We start from the raw sequence: 14,273 nt of genomic DNA, 5'->3' as shown, positions 1-14,273 counted from the left end.
ATGATGAGTCCACTGTGAATAAGATGGTTCATTGTTGGATCGTAGGGTGGTCCTCCCAACACTTTTATATGGGACCGTTCACATAAAAATGACACATAAAGCATAAAATTGAGCAGATAAGGTAACTTTACAACAGTACGTTTTCTGCAACTTTGCAGAAGACACTAATACTCTGTATTCATGTATGAAAAATGTTAATTCATATCATACAGGGTGTTCTGAGTGCAAACTTTTTAAAGGGTGATAGAGGACCATAAATGGTGAAAAAAATTGTTCTACGCATATGGTCAAATCTCAACCGTTACGTAGTTATTGAACTTCCCATGTTTTTGACTCTCATTGCCTTAACTGGCTATAACTTGAATAAGGTCAAACTTATCGCAATTTTTTTACCCTTATTCGAAAGATTATTGAATTTTCTATCAAATGACATCTTTGAATCGATTGGTTTAGTTAAATAACTATGTTTATTTTAATTTGTTTTTGTCAATTATCTTTAAAAAATGCGTAGTAAAATAAAATTCTTTCTTTGGCCCCTGTTCCACTCTACAATTCGTTCTTTGACACCAAACTTCTAGCTCTTATCGTTTTCTTGCAATTTCGATTTAAATGTGGGGCACAGTGCGCAAAAAAGTGCTTACCTTGACATTTGCAAATTTATGACCTGAAATGCGATGTTTAAATCAAAATTGCCGGGAAATGATAAGAGATAGACGATTGATGTCAAAGAACGAATTGTAGAGTGAAACAGGGGCCACAACTTTGCCAAAGAAAGAATTTTATTTTATTACGCATGTTTCAAAGATAATTGACAAAAACAAATTAAAACACGCTATTTTTAGCTATTTTGCTCTAGAAAACTCAGTTATTTAACTAAACCAATCGATTCAAAGATGCCATTTGATAGAAAATTCAATAATCTTTCGAATAAGGGTAAAAAATTGCGATAAGTTTGACCATATTCAAGTTATAGCCAGTTAAGGCAATGAGAGTCAAAAACATGGGAAGTTCAATAACTACGTAACGGTTGAGATTTGACCATATGCGTAGAACAATTTTTTTCACCGTTTATGGTCCTCTATCACCTTTTAAAAAGTTTGCACTCAGGAACCTAACACCCTGTATATTCATCAATCATATCATATCATATCGGTGTAATAATCACAAACGTGTTAATTCCAAAAGAGTTTAGTGAATAGAACAAACTCTTCTAAGACGCCATCCTGCTAAACTTTATACTGAATTTAATTGCGAAGCATAATGGGAAACAGGCTGTGTAAGGAAAAACAGTTCTTTTTATAAGAATCTGAACCAGTGACCCACCAGAATAACTCCGGCCACAGTGTCCATTCTACATGTGTACGAATATAGTGTAAAAAAATATTCAAATCCCTAAAATATTGGCTTGAATGACGAGATTTTTAGTTCGTTTTCGCTGGCTCAGTCCGATCCGGGTTAAAATTTTCTTGAAGAAACTCTAGGAATTCGTAGAAGATTCTGAAAGCATTTTCGAAGCAAACACGAAGGAAGGCTTATGTCATGCCCAAAAGAAGCCGTAGAAAAATGTATGTTGAAATTTTTTGAGGATTCCTTGAACCAGTAGTGTCGCGAAGCATCACCGTACAAGTCACAAAAAAGCTGATAAACACCAAACTTGTATCAACCTGTCTCTGCGGTTTCTGATTCGCTCTCTCTACAGTCGCTAACACCAGAAAAGACAGAATCCCATCATAGTCACCCGGTCACCCTTGTTTTTCTACAATCATCCTGACTTGGATACGGCTCATGTGAGTGTCATGACTCTCTCCGTCGCCTCAAGCAGATGCACGCGCAACAGCATGTAAAACTATGCATGTGTATTATCACAAGCACGGTACTACGTCATAAATCCTATTCGTTTTGCATAGCTCACATTGAGCGCACCACGCAGTTCGCCCTGGCTACGGTAAACGCTCTCACTTCGCCCGTTATGCATCGTTGCTCAGAGAGATTGATTCTCTACACCCTTAAATGAAACAGCACAGCGCACGAGTAACTTTCACGCAGCGAGCAAAAAGACAAAAGAATTTTCACGCAGATTTGTGTAACACCGGATCAGCACATTTTTTGTGTTGATCCGGTGTTACACAAATCTGCGTGAAAATTCTTTTGTCTTTTCGGTCGCTGCGTTAAAGTTACTCGTTGCGCTGTGTACATCGATTTCTGCGTGTAGCAACCCGCCTGAAGCATACTCAGCAATTGCTATCGCTGCAAAGCTACGAAGGATTGAACCCACAACATGTTTGTCATTCCAGGCATGACATGCTATCTGGTTCGTATCCTTCGAAAGGGTGACTCCAGAAAGCGGTTCAAGAGGACAGATAGGTGGAGTACTAGATTTGTAGTAATGAGCTGAATTTTAGTATGGTGAGAAGGCCAATTCTCCGTTTCTGCAATGAAATGGTGCAAAAAGCGTGGGTATTGTGATTCCTTGCCTAATTTGATGCTGTTTGAGCAAAACTTTGGGCAACAAGGTTGTTGTTTTCTCCATTTCTTGCAACATAAACAACATAGCTATCCAAAGTTTTGCTCAAACAGCATCAAATTAAGCAAGGAATTATAATACCCACGCTTTTTGCACCATTTCTTTGCAGAAACGGAGAATTGACCTTCTCACCATACAAAAATTCAGCTCATTACTACAAATCTAGTACGACACCGAACGTGCCCCAGTGGTTGTCTCGTGATATTCGCGATTATTCGCAAGACTGCCTTGAACTGCTAGAAGAATCCGAAAAAAAAAATCTCTTCTAGAAACCATGTAAAATATTCGGAGGAATTCGTGCACAAGTTTTTGGTGACAGCTGTGAACGTATTTATACCGCAATCACTATTCTACTTCATTCTACATCCGATTACAGGCTCACTCCGTCATAAAACTTTGATTTTTTTACTTCTAGAACAGGTAGGTTAGAGGTTAGAGGTTAAGGAATTGCCATAGCATAGCATGAATACTTGCACAAATCTTGGATGGAGTTGTAAAGTTGAATATGTATATCCATTGACATTGCTGATGTCGCTACTATCTACAATGTCATAGATTCACTCAGCTCTACACACCTGGCTAAGTCCTTGCAAGCATTTATAAATTCCATCATCAACTTAGAAAGAGCGCAGAAAATAGCGAATTTTCAACTTATATGCAGTTATATAGCAACTGAAGTAGAATTATTTATAAATAAATAATATTGGAAAGATCTCACCCATTGTTGTGTAGTTTTTGTGGTTCAATGCCGATCATCTAATTGTCTTGATTAATGTTCTTCTCTGCAAAGAACAACACAATACTCAGGTTAGAGATTAAGGAATTGCCAGTGGAAAAATTCCAAGATCATGTTTGTTTTTTGCCTAAATCGAGCATAATTATATTTTCCCTCTTCGAAGAATGTAACTTTTAATTCATTTAACATTGTTTCTAATTTATTCAGCTAAAACAGACCTATTGTATAAAGAGCAGTAGTGTATGTCCATCACGTGCTACGGAATGGTAGTACATATTGTGGTGTTTTTACACCTTTCCTACTCATCAATATGCTAAACTACCACACATAACCGGAGTAATTAGCAAAAAGGTCGTAACTGACTAAATGTACACAATTTAGGAAATTATAGGATGCTATATTTTCCTACCAAATGCTCCCAAACTTTCCTAACAGACGGCAAGCGGTTCCATATTCCGGCAATAATACGCATGATTGGATTTGAAACTGAGAATTTATTTATTCCAAAGTTATGTTTCCTTGCTCTTACTTAGAGTTTATCAATGAAAACCACCAATTATCATCATTACATGTAGCGTTAGATACTTCATTTTGTTTACAAAATAAAAACCACAAACATAGCTCAGCACCACTCACACATCTCTAAAATATTTACCCCAACATCGCTACAATGAGGGAGGTGTACCGAATTCATCACCCCAATTCCCAAGTGCAGTTTCGACCGTGATGGATAACGCGCAGGTACTCAAGACAGCATTCGCAAAAAGTTGGTTGGTTTCGCCTTTGTCTTTTTTTTATTTGTTCGCGTTTCCGTCCGCTTTCCGATGGTCTAAAAATAGATTTCCGAGGTGCCACGGGATCTTCCGTCACCAGAAAAATTACAATCCGGTTTTGTTAGCTACAAAAGGGCAGTCGTTCAAAACAATACATTATTTTATGTTGAAACTACCAAATCTCACTTTGTTCTATCTGTTAAACCACGGACAGACATGTGATACGAGTGTGATTACTGTACAACGGTACGCAGTGTCAAGAAAATTTTAACAAGACTGACTTGAACTGGGAGAATTTTCAGTATGGCACTCATTTCAAGCGCAATTGTACAGTGATTCTTGTATCACATGTGTGTCATAAGTATTATGGTGTTAAAGACTACACCTTCGTAAATCAGTTGAAGCTTCGATACATGCTGTCATTATCAAGTGACAGCATGAATACTACGCTCTATAGAGCACACAGGGCCCATATAGCCGAGGCGGTAAACGCATGGGTATTCAGCATGACCATGCTGAGGGTAACGGGTTCGATTCCCGGTCGGTCCAGGATCTTTTCGTAAAGGAAATTTCCTTGACTTCCTTGGGCATAGAGTATCTTCGTGCCTGCCACACGATATACACATGCAAAATGGTCATTGGCAGAGGAAGCTCTCAGTTAAAAACTGTGGAAGTGCTCATTGAACACTAAGCTGAGAAGCAGGCTTTGTCCCAGTGAGGACGTTACGCCAAGAAGAGAGAGAGATAGAGCACACAATATGCCAAGTAATAAATAAAATCAATTTTACTCTAGATTGTGATTCAAACACGACGTATTTTCTCTACCTCCAAATAACCGAAAACACTAGTTAAATACTAGTTATAACACTATCAAACTGTCAATAATTTCGACAAATGAAAATATTTGTATTATCAAACAATGGAATAGCTCAGTTTGAACTACAAATCAGTTTGATTTAAACTAAAATTTCATAGTGTTTACAATTTATTTTTCTGCGTGTTGTACAAGATTCGGAGGTTTACATTTCAAATGCATTCCATTGCCCATGGACTTTATGCGGATCGTATACTATAGCAGACTTTGCGCGCGAGCGGCTGCGGTTTAAAAATTGTCACGTGTTTTCTTTGCTCCGCGTTGTTTTGAATATGGCCGACTAAATTGAAAAACGGATGGTGCGAATTTGCCTTCCGCAAATTTTAACTCGGAAAGTGCTTACAAATTGATCTTCGGTTTTAGGCATATTTCTCTTATTCTTGGTGATATTAGTGCTGGATGTCTGGGAGTCGCAAATGGAAGTCAACAATTTTGTCTCGAGAGTACTGATATTTGTATAATTTGGTAAATTCGTTCCTGTGTGTCTTTTTGGTGCCTAAACGTTGACCAAACGTAACAATACTTAACCTTTTCACTAACAACACCCAAATTTCCTTGACATGAGGCCTGAGAGGACGTAGAGGTCTTCACATACCGACCAACTAATCTTCCTTTCTGATCCCTCAGTTGTTTTTTTTTGTTTCTTTTTATTCGTGAATTTTAACTTATGCTAATTATTCACATCCCTCAGTTGTCCCAAGGACGTGGCCCAGACAGCTTTCGACCGTTGGAGGATGGCGTCAATCTTGTCTTAGAGTCAGTGATTAGTCTCAAATCTCTGTGCTTTGGTAACGAACGGAGACAATTCTCATAACAGGTCTGGAACTGTTTCACCTACGAATTTGTGCGACTTGCTTAATGGTAGTGCTAAACTATTGCTCAAATAAATAATCCAGATTACCAAAGATATCCTGCTCGACGGTATATGTGGTCAAAGTATAGGGTTACGTATGGAGGGCTCATAAAGCCGAAGTGATAAAAATGTACGAATATTCAACCAGGTATAACATACTGAAGGTGGCTGGTTTAGGATTTGGTTGATCCAGGAGCGTTGCGTAATATGAATTTCCTTGACTTCCTTGGGTGAAAGCAGGCTTTGTCCCATTTGGGGCGTTACTCTGAAAATAATAAGAATAATAGGTCCCGTACGATAAGAACCGATTTCTAAACGACACCACTCGAAGTTGATATGACTGATTGTGTGCGCGTACGATGATTGTCACAATGAAAACGACAGAACCGTTGATTGGTAATGGGTTTCGTTATATTCAATATAGCTGAATGAGGTTGCGAAGCGTAGTACATATAGTATTTCTGCACTTGTAATCATAGACAAAAATCAACATCTTGTCCCCATCGGTAATCATTTCTTCGTTCTCTTTCCGATTTCAGCCTCCTGAAAAATGCCTCCACCGCCACCGCCGCCGGGGCCACCTCCGCCACCGGGTCCACCGCCCCCGCCGGCGATGAAACTTGGTGGCGGACAATCCTCGGCCGATGGACGGAACGCGCTGCTGCAGTCGATCCAGAAAGGTACCAAGCTGAAAAAGACGGTCACGGTGGACAAAAGTGGACCCCTGATTCAGGGCAAGGTCAGCGGAGGAGGAGCAGCTGGGGCAGCTGGAGCAGGAACGGTTGGTAATAGTAATAGTATTAGTAGGAAACCGGCGTCCGCGGCGTCGCTGGGCACAAGTGATAGCAACGGAGGTCAAAAGTTAGGAGGAATATTCGAAGGTCTTTCGTCGATGCCGAAGCTGAAACCGGTTGGCAGTCGAGGTGAGTCATTGTTACACCACAGCTAGCAGTGGGGAAGATACGTCCCTGCCTGCTTATGGCTTTCTTTATATGGGGATACTGAAGTACGGCGGAGAGTGGGAGTGTCTTGTTCTGACGTAGTAGCACAGCTGGATGATCGCGATCGGCGTGGCGGCGCGCTGGGCGTTAGCCAGCCACCCGCAAGTTCTAAGGAACACTGATTCATGCTGGTCGGTAGTAAATGACGGTGACACCTCGTGAGTAGGCGCGCACGAAGTGATGTTTTTATGGTTTTGCGCTCACCATTTCGATTTGTTTAGTTTGGATTACCAGAAGTGTGATTACGCCTAATCCAGCTTTGATGTGGTTGTATGTATTAGGGATTAGTATTGTTGAGTTTTCTGCTACGCCCTGCCACTTAGAGTAAGGTGGGGCAAAAGTTCGACCCTAGTTGAAAATCCAACCTATTTCAAAAAATCGAAGCAGATAAAAATAAACAAATACCGTCTGGTGATTCTACCATCCATGAGCTAAAGTTTTGCTGAACAAAGTTACGCCAAATGTCTTTTCAATTTTGAGTTATAACACTTTTTGTATGTGTGTGTTTTATTGGAACTCTTGCCCCACCACTGGGGCAAAAGTTCGAATCTAGTGTTTGTGGAATTCCGCTAACCGTAGCACACTATTTTGACACTTTGGTGATAGGAATACCTGAAACCAATTAATATTTGATGTTAGAACTGGAATACACTTTAAAATTCGATCTGGATTTTACCCAAATCAGGGTTAAATTTACTACACCAAAAATTAGTAGTTTTCCGCCAAATTCAGATAAAACAACTTTTTTTTCAGCTTTAATCGAATTTTCTCACTAATTCCATCACTCTTAGAGATAATATGTACATTTTGCAGAATTTTAGGTTTATACCTAAAGTTGCCACATGACTCGAACTTTTGCCCCACAATTCGAACTTTTGCCCCACTATGTGTAAAATATGATTTCCAAATATTTTTTGCAAAAAGTTATACATGCTAAAGCATCTTCAAAATATACCTAGTTACGCCCCAAAATAAAATATCGAATTAGATTTCATTACAATTCCATTCCATGCGTTGGAAGGACCATCGGATGTTACAATTTTTTGATCAAAAACCATAACTGTCATAACTTTTCGAAATATTGATCAATTTTCATAAATTTTGGAGTGAAAGACTCTTTTTCAAAAAGGGTTCGAACAACCTTGACACCCGAAAGAAATAATTTGAATTGAGCTCAAAAACTTCAAAAGAAACTCTTGCCCCACTCGAACTTTTGCCCCACTTTACTCTACTTCTTATTTTGGATTGGATACATACGTACGCTAAATCCGCGTAAAACTTTATCTAGGGTATGTGTGCCATCAGTAATCCCACGTTCCCATATTCATCCTATTCGGAAACAGGGAATTATGGCACCGATTGATTCCGTTCTTTTTGTTTTCATGCGTGCTCACTTCTAACAGAAAATTTCCCAATACAAAAATATAAAACAAAACCAACAACGCCTTTGTTTTTCGTAGGATGAAAATGGGAGCCACATCCTTAATAAGGGAACCAATATCCTAAATTGGTTGGAAGTCAACCGAGAAATTGCAAATAAATACTATGGCAAGGCGTAGTTGTAGAATAAATTTATGTCTTTAGTGATTCGTCCTGGAATTCCTATTGGAATTCCTACAGGAACACCCCTTGAAATTCCTTCAATAATTATTTTTCGTATTCCTCTTGGAACAACATCCGGAATTCAGGAGTTCATGTTGAGATTTCTTCAGGATTTTTTTGAATTGCTCCAATATTCCGTCTGGGATCTCTTCGGAGATTCCTGCTGGTATTTCTCAAAGAATTCCTCCTGAAATTTCATCTGTGAGTAATCTAGTGGTTTCTTTCAAGGAATATACCTTCAAACATTACTCTTTTTTTATTCTTCAATCACTTAACCCTCTAATACCCAATCCCGCCTTTAGACGGGGTATAGTTTGAGCATTTTTGTAATTTTTGTTTCGTGGAATATCAAATTTTTTATATTTTTGGCTGATATTTAGGACTGTTTTGTATATCTCAAAATGGGTTTTGGTGTATTTTAAAGCGTATTTACATTTTGAAAAAATCATTGAAAAATTGATGTTTTAGTCACCTTTTAGAAGTCATTGTTTATTTTGTATTGAATCGCTACAATTAACATATTCTAAATTTTTCCCAAATCATTCTATCCTTGTTTAATAGTTTAAGGGAATCGAATACACTCTAAAATTATTTTCCTTAAAATTACACGAAAAATAAAATTTTCTGTGAAAAGAACTTAAAATAATAATATTTCAACAATAATCATAAAATCTCAAAATGTTTTCATCTCAAAAAATCCATTCCCCAAATTGGCTTCCAGGAAAAATATAAAAGTGTGAGGATGTTCAAAAATAAAAATTAGAAAAATCAAAAACTGAAATTCACGAAATCGAGAATTAACCCTCTAATACCCAACCCCGCCTTTAGACGGGGTATAGTTTGAGCATTTTTGTAATTTTCGTTTTGTAGGAAATCAAAATTTTTATATTTTTGGCTGATATTTAGAACTGTTTTGTACATCTCAAAATTGTTTTTAGTGTATTTTAAAGCGTATTTACATTTTTTTTAAATCATTGAAAAATTGATGTTTTGGTCACCTTTTAGAAGTCATTGTTTATTTTGTATTGAATCGCTACAATTAACATATTTTAAATTTTTCCCGAACCATTCTATCCTTGTTTAATAGTTTAAGGGGATCGAATACACTCTAAAATTATTTTCCTTAAAATTACACGGAAAATAAAATGTTCTGTGAAAAAAATTTAAAAAAATATTATTTCAACAATAATCACAAAATTTCAAAATGTTTTCATCCCAAAAAATCCGTACCCCAAATAGGCTTCCAGGAAAAATATGAAAGTGTGGGGATGTTCAAACATAAAGATTAGAAAAATCAAAAACTGAAATTCACGAAATCGAGAATTAAAAAGAATCATCTTCCAAAACATGTTTAAATCGATTTTAGATGACGAAAAATGATATTTAGATCAAAATCAAAAATTTGGGTATTAGAGGGTTAACCTATATTACAGCTCTTTTGTCCACTCGGGCACTGCGTGAGCGATTCCAATTCCAATTACAATTTGTACAGCGCCTAAATGTATTATTTTCTAATTCTACTCTATCCAACTGGTTGCCGTTGCGCTGCTTTCGCTGCTTTACTCTCTCATGGTAGAATGATGAGCACGAGGAAGCTGATATGTGGCTGTTGGTGGTTCCTGTTTCCAGTCCGATTGGGAGTCCATTATGGGTTGCCATTCGCCGATGTCTCAGTATCCGGGTCCATTTGAGCCATTGGCTCAGAAGAGGGTCAGTGTCAGCTGCTATCAGGGGAAAGAACAACTGACGAAAGTGCCGGGGCTGGGATCGAACCCAGGACATCTGCTTATGAAGCAAACGTGTAGCCACTACGCCACGGGCCCCGGCTAAACATTACTCTTGGAATTCAAGGATTTTTCTGGCCAAAATAGATATATGGGATCTGATTTTTTAAGGGAAATTATTTTTTTCTTCCACTTTTTAATTTTAACAGCTGCAATCATATTATTATACACTGAAACCTCCATTTAAGTCGATGCATGGCTGATCGAAAATATTTTTTACCGTGCAGGCAATGATTAAACTATACAGTTTTATATTTTTTGACAAATTTCATTTGTCATGAGAAGTGTTAAAAAATATAAAAGTCTATAGTTTTGTCATTGCCTGCACGGTAAAAATTTTTTTCGATCAGCCATGCATCGACTTAAATGGAGGTTTCAGTGTATTAGAATCTACTAGTAAAAAATTAATTTATGTCAATTTAGATCGTTACAGTCTGAATACCGCACTATGGCCAAAACTCCGGGGTGGCCAAAACTGAAGCTTCTACCCTATATATATATTCCCTAAGGTTTTTTTTTAGGGATCCATGCAGGACTTTCTATGAGGATACCTTCAGAGATTCCTCAAGGAATCTTAATCTGTCTAAAGATTGTTTTGAGATTTTCTTCGAAGTTTTCTTCTGGAACCCTTTGGCAGCTCCTGCGGGAACTCCTTCAGGGATTACGCTACGAATTCCATTTGAAATTTATTCAAGAATTCCTCTCGAGATTTCTCCAGGGCTTCCACCAAATATTCCTTTTTTGGATACCTTTAAGTATTCCTTTTGTAATTCCTGCAAGGCATAATTTAAAAATTCCTTCGAGGGAGTTCTTCATTATGCTGGCTTTTGAGATAAGCGCGCATTTCTATTATAGATGTCACTACTCCCAGAATAACGTGTGCATTATAGATACACTCCAGCCATGGGCTGAAAGTCTCTTTAATAAAGATAAATCAATCAATAGATACACTGCATGGGATTTTATTCGACTGAGAACAATTTTAATGCTCTTTTCAATTGTTGATGTTGTGTTCCGGTAGGTATGATATGTTAAGACGGATACAAAAATGTAATTATAATTATTATGATGTGAAGAGCCAAAGAACTTGTCTTATACCAAACTCTATACCAAAGCATCATTTTTTTCAAAAATCTGTTTTTCGCCCCTTAAATTTTTGTGTGACAAAATCATGAAAGAGGTCCTGTAGCAAAGCAATATGGATAAACATTTTTTTAAAAATATTATAAATGGAGAAGTTATTGGATATTTTTGTTTGAATAGTTATTATTTAAATCTTAGCAGGTTTTGCAAAATGATTTTTTCGGCAATAAAATCTTGCATGAACTTGAGATGAACCTTTTGCAAAATGTTATTTATTGGGAAAAGCTTGAAGGAGCTGGCAGGAATATCTGGAAGAATCATGAAAGGAATCCTTGAAAGAATCACAAGATTCAATGGAAAAATTCCGAAGATAATCTCGAGAGGAATCGCTGAAAAAATCTTTCATGGAATACCACCAGGATTCTCCGCACATCTTAAAGAATTCCACTTGGATTCTCTGAATATATCTCGACAGAAATCTTTCGAAGAATACCAAAAGGAATTCCTGTATTTATGCCGGCTAGAATACGTGAAAGAATCCTTTCTGGATTTTCTTAAGCAATCCCGACTGAAATCCCTGAAGAAACTCCTGAAAGAATCTCGTAGAGAATACCAGATAGAATTCTTAGAGGATCACGGCAAAAAGCTGAGCAGGAATCCATGAAAGAATTATATAAGAAATCCCCGAAAGAATTAGTGAAGAAATTCCTGAAACAACTTCGAAAGATTTTTTGAAGGATTCCCTCCAAGATTGCCTGAAGAAAACTCTGCAGAAATATATATTCTTTCATATTTTTTTTCGGGAGGAAATCCCTGAAAGAATTCCAATAGGAGTTTTAAAGAGATCGCGTTTTAAGAAATCGCGGATGGAAACTTTGAAGGAATGCCGACTAGAATACATAAAAGAAGCCTTATAAAGTTTTGTAAAGCAATCCCTGCAGGAATTCCTGCAAGGAACTTCTAGAGTATTGCCGGAAGAAACATCTGGAGGAAATGTGCTAGATCGCTTTCAGGAATTTTCCTTCCTACATTATTCCTTCAGATTTGAATTTCGGGATGAGTGTCTAAAGATTCCCGTCGAGATACAAACTTACCATCCGGTAATTACAAGACAAATTCCTAAATCTAAGTCAAATCAGTCTCTTTTTCTGTTTTTGGCAAAGTTGAATGAGACAACAGTCGTTTCCGTATTTCTTCGGAAATATCACCAGGAATGTCACCGAGATAGCAACTCAAGGGCTCTTTAAGACATCTTTTCGCGAAATACTCTATGGATTCGTCAATTTACTCGGATTCCTTCGAGAATTCCTCCGCGATTCGTTCAAGCATTTTCGTAACAATTTCTCCGGGAGTTTTTACTTGGTTTTATTTAAGGAATTTTTTCCGAGTTTTCGTCAGGGATGCTAGGAATTTTTTGAAAAAAAAATCTTCGCAAATTCCTCCTGGAACTCCTTAGGGAACTAATCCGGAGATTCATTCCGGAATTTCTTCCAGATTTTTTTCAGAGATGCTTTATCCAAGACTTTAATGCGAAATTTCTTTACGCATGTCTTCGGGAATTCCTGCAGGAATTTCCTTTGGAATCTCTCCATGGATGTCTTCGTTAATTGATCTAGAGATTTCTTCGGAAAATCATCCAGAGATTCTTTCGGAAAATCCGCTATAGCTTCCTTCGGGATTTTTTTTATGGAATCCAGAGATTCCTTCATAAAATTTCCAAGAGATTCCTTTTAGAACTCTGCTGTAGCTTTCTTCAAGAATTTCTCCAGGGACTTCTTCGGAGCTACCTTTAGGAATTCCTCCAAAAAAAATTGAATTTTTTGCCAGAGTTTCTGCGGGGAAAATTGTTTGGCTTTATGTTTGGGAATGTTCCGAAACAATTTTTTGGGAAATATGCTGTACCCCAAAACCACAAATGTAAAACTGTTGTAAAAACTAAGAATTTCGAAATTTCTTAATCCAAGAAAGATTAATGGACATAACTTTTAAAAAATATTGAAATCAAAGATTTTTCAGTAGAATTTTAGCAAAGATATGGAGCAACTGGTGCAATTTGCAGAAGAATTCTTAAAAAAAATGATAGATTCTAGAAAAACATATTTTTATTTGTATGTTTTAACTAATTGCTAATTATTTACACATCCTCGGAAGTATTGCTGGAAAAATCCTTGGATATTATCTTTGGCACTGTCCAGAAACTACGTAGACTCGACGTAGTTTATGGACAGCCTTTTCGAAAATTGCTCGATAGTTTTCCTGGAAAAATCTGGAGGTAAACCTTGGATTTTTTTGCAGGTATTCGTGAAGAAATCTTTGGAGATATTGCTGAATACATAACCTAATGTAATCCTGAAGTAATCTCGAGAGGTATTCATGAGAAAATTTCTGAAGAAATCTGTGATGGAAAACAGCATGAAATTTTTGGGGGTATTCTATAATGAAATCCCTGAAATGAAGGTTTACCGGAAAAAAAAATTAAAAATATTCCTAAACAAACTAATGGAAAAACCCTAAGAGAAGTTCGAACTATATTTGAATAAATCTCTGAATTAATTGATAATTTTTGAAGAAACTCACCACGCGCCCTGGCTTCTTGAATTTCTGAAGATATGCCTGAAACTGTTCCCAAAACGATCCCTGGGGGCGTTCCTTTTGAAATCAACGGAGGCATTCCTGAAGAAGTTTCAAAAATCTGGAGATACTTTTGATAACAGGTTTTGAAGAAATCTTTGAAAGTATTCCTGGAGGTTTTTTTAGAAAGAGAGCTTAGAAATACTTCGTGATTGACTCGAACCAATGATAGTTGTACAATGAATCTATTGAATAAATGACTGGGACTGGTCAGAGGTCAACCATTCTCATTGTCCAACCTTCAGAGGCTCTCTTTAACGGTACAATAATGGCGCCGGCTACGTCTTTGCAGTCAGGTTGGAAGGCGATGCTCATAGCATACAGGAGCGATGCATGCACAGCTACGAACAGCATAATACCGTAAACCGGGGTCAAATTGATCTCTGGGTCGAAATTGATCAGTCGGTTTTCT

The 14,273-nt window shown here is 37.4% G+C and overlaps 1 protein-coding gene across 3 annotated transcripts in view; it reads left to right on the top strand.

Moving 5' to 3' along the window:
- The window catches only part of LOC109426339 (WAS/WASL-interacting protein family member 1), a 69,797-nt gene that overhangs the window by 33,742 nt on the left and 21,782 nt on the right, over positions 1-14,273 (top strand). For all 3 annotated transcript variants that reach the window (XM_029858146.2, XM_029858148.2, XM_029858147.2), the window contains exon 2: positions 6,300-6,683. In XM_029858146.2, coding sequence (XP_029714006.1) covers positions 6,311-6,683 — 373 coding nt within the window. In that variant the 5' untranslated portion in view covers positions 6,300-6,310. The remainder of the gene's footprint in view (positions 1-6,299; positions 6,684-14,273) is intronic.

The sequence above is a fragment of the Aedes albopictus genome, chromosome 3, assembly GCF_035046485.1.
Source record: "Aedes albopictus strain Foshan chromosome 3, AalbF5, whole genome shotgun sequence".
Classification (NCBI taxonomy): Eukaryota; Metazoa; Arthropoda; class Insecta; order Diptera; family Culicidae; genus Aedes; species Aedes albopictus.
Note: the sequence above shows the minus strand (reverse complement) of the source record. Positions and strands in the feature narration are given on the sequence as shown.